Below are 518 nucleotides of genomic sequence, written 5' to 3'. Positions count from 1 at the left end.
CCGCTCTTTTCTTGCAAGAGAGGAAAAGCACAGCAGGGTATGCGGCTGCCGCACATCTAGAAATGAATAAAGGCCAGCAGCAGAACGGCTACATCCAGTAGCTGGAAAGAGGCACAGATCTTCCAAGGCACCCTAAAGAACGCAGGGGAAAAAATTCATGGGGTGTCACATGGAAAGATGCAGCCTGCCAAAAGAGCCTCTTTCGAGCCTACACAGCATAGGATTATTGGCTGACTTCACTCAGACCCCAACGAAGGCCCAAAGCGGCTCACGTTCTCTATTCTATCCTCACAACAGCCCTGCGGGGTAGGTCAGGCCGAGAGGGTGCGGCATGCAGAGGTCGGGGTCTCACCTGTGGACGGCCACGGCTCGGCTCTGCAGGTACTTCTGAGCAGTCATGACGCCGACGAAGAGGAAGTCCTTGGCCGGGGGGCTGGGGCCCTGGGGCTGGGCGGGCTCTCGGGCCCACAGCAGGCCCCCCGGGGCGTCCCGGTGCAGGAGGAGCCCCCCCGCCTGCT

At 60.2% G+C, this 518-nt stretch overlaps 1 protein-coding gene across 1 annotated transcript in view; it reads right to left on the bottom strand.

The window, feature by feature from the left end:
• CHSY1 (chondroitin sulfate synthase 1) overlaps window positions 1–518 on the bottom strand; it is a 120,732-nt gene that overhangs the window by 116,992 nt on the left and 3,222 nt on the right. The window contains exon 2 of the mRNA XM_015417966.1: window positions 353–513. Coding sequence (XP_015273452.1) covers window positions 353–513 — 161 coding nt within the window. The remainder of the gene's footprint in view (window positions 1–352; window positions 514–518) is intronic.

This window comes from Gekko japonicus, unplaced genomic scaffold (assembly GCF_001447785.1).
Source record: "Gekko japonicus isolate JY-2015 unplaced genomic scaffold, Gekko_japonicus_V1.1 scaffold924, whole genome shotgun sequence".
NCBI classification, from domain to species: domain Eukaryota; kingdom Metazoa; phylum Chordata; class Lepidosauria; order Squamata; family Gekkonidae; genus Gekko; species Gekko japonicus.
Note: the sequence above shows the minus strand (reverse complement) of the source record. Positions and strands in the feature narration are given on the sequence as shown.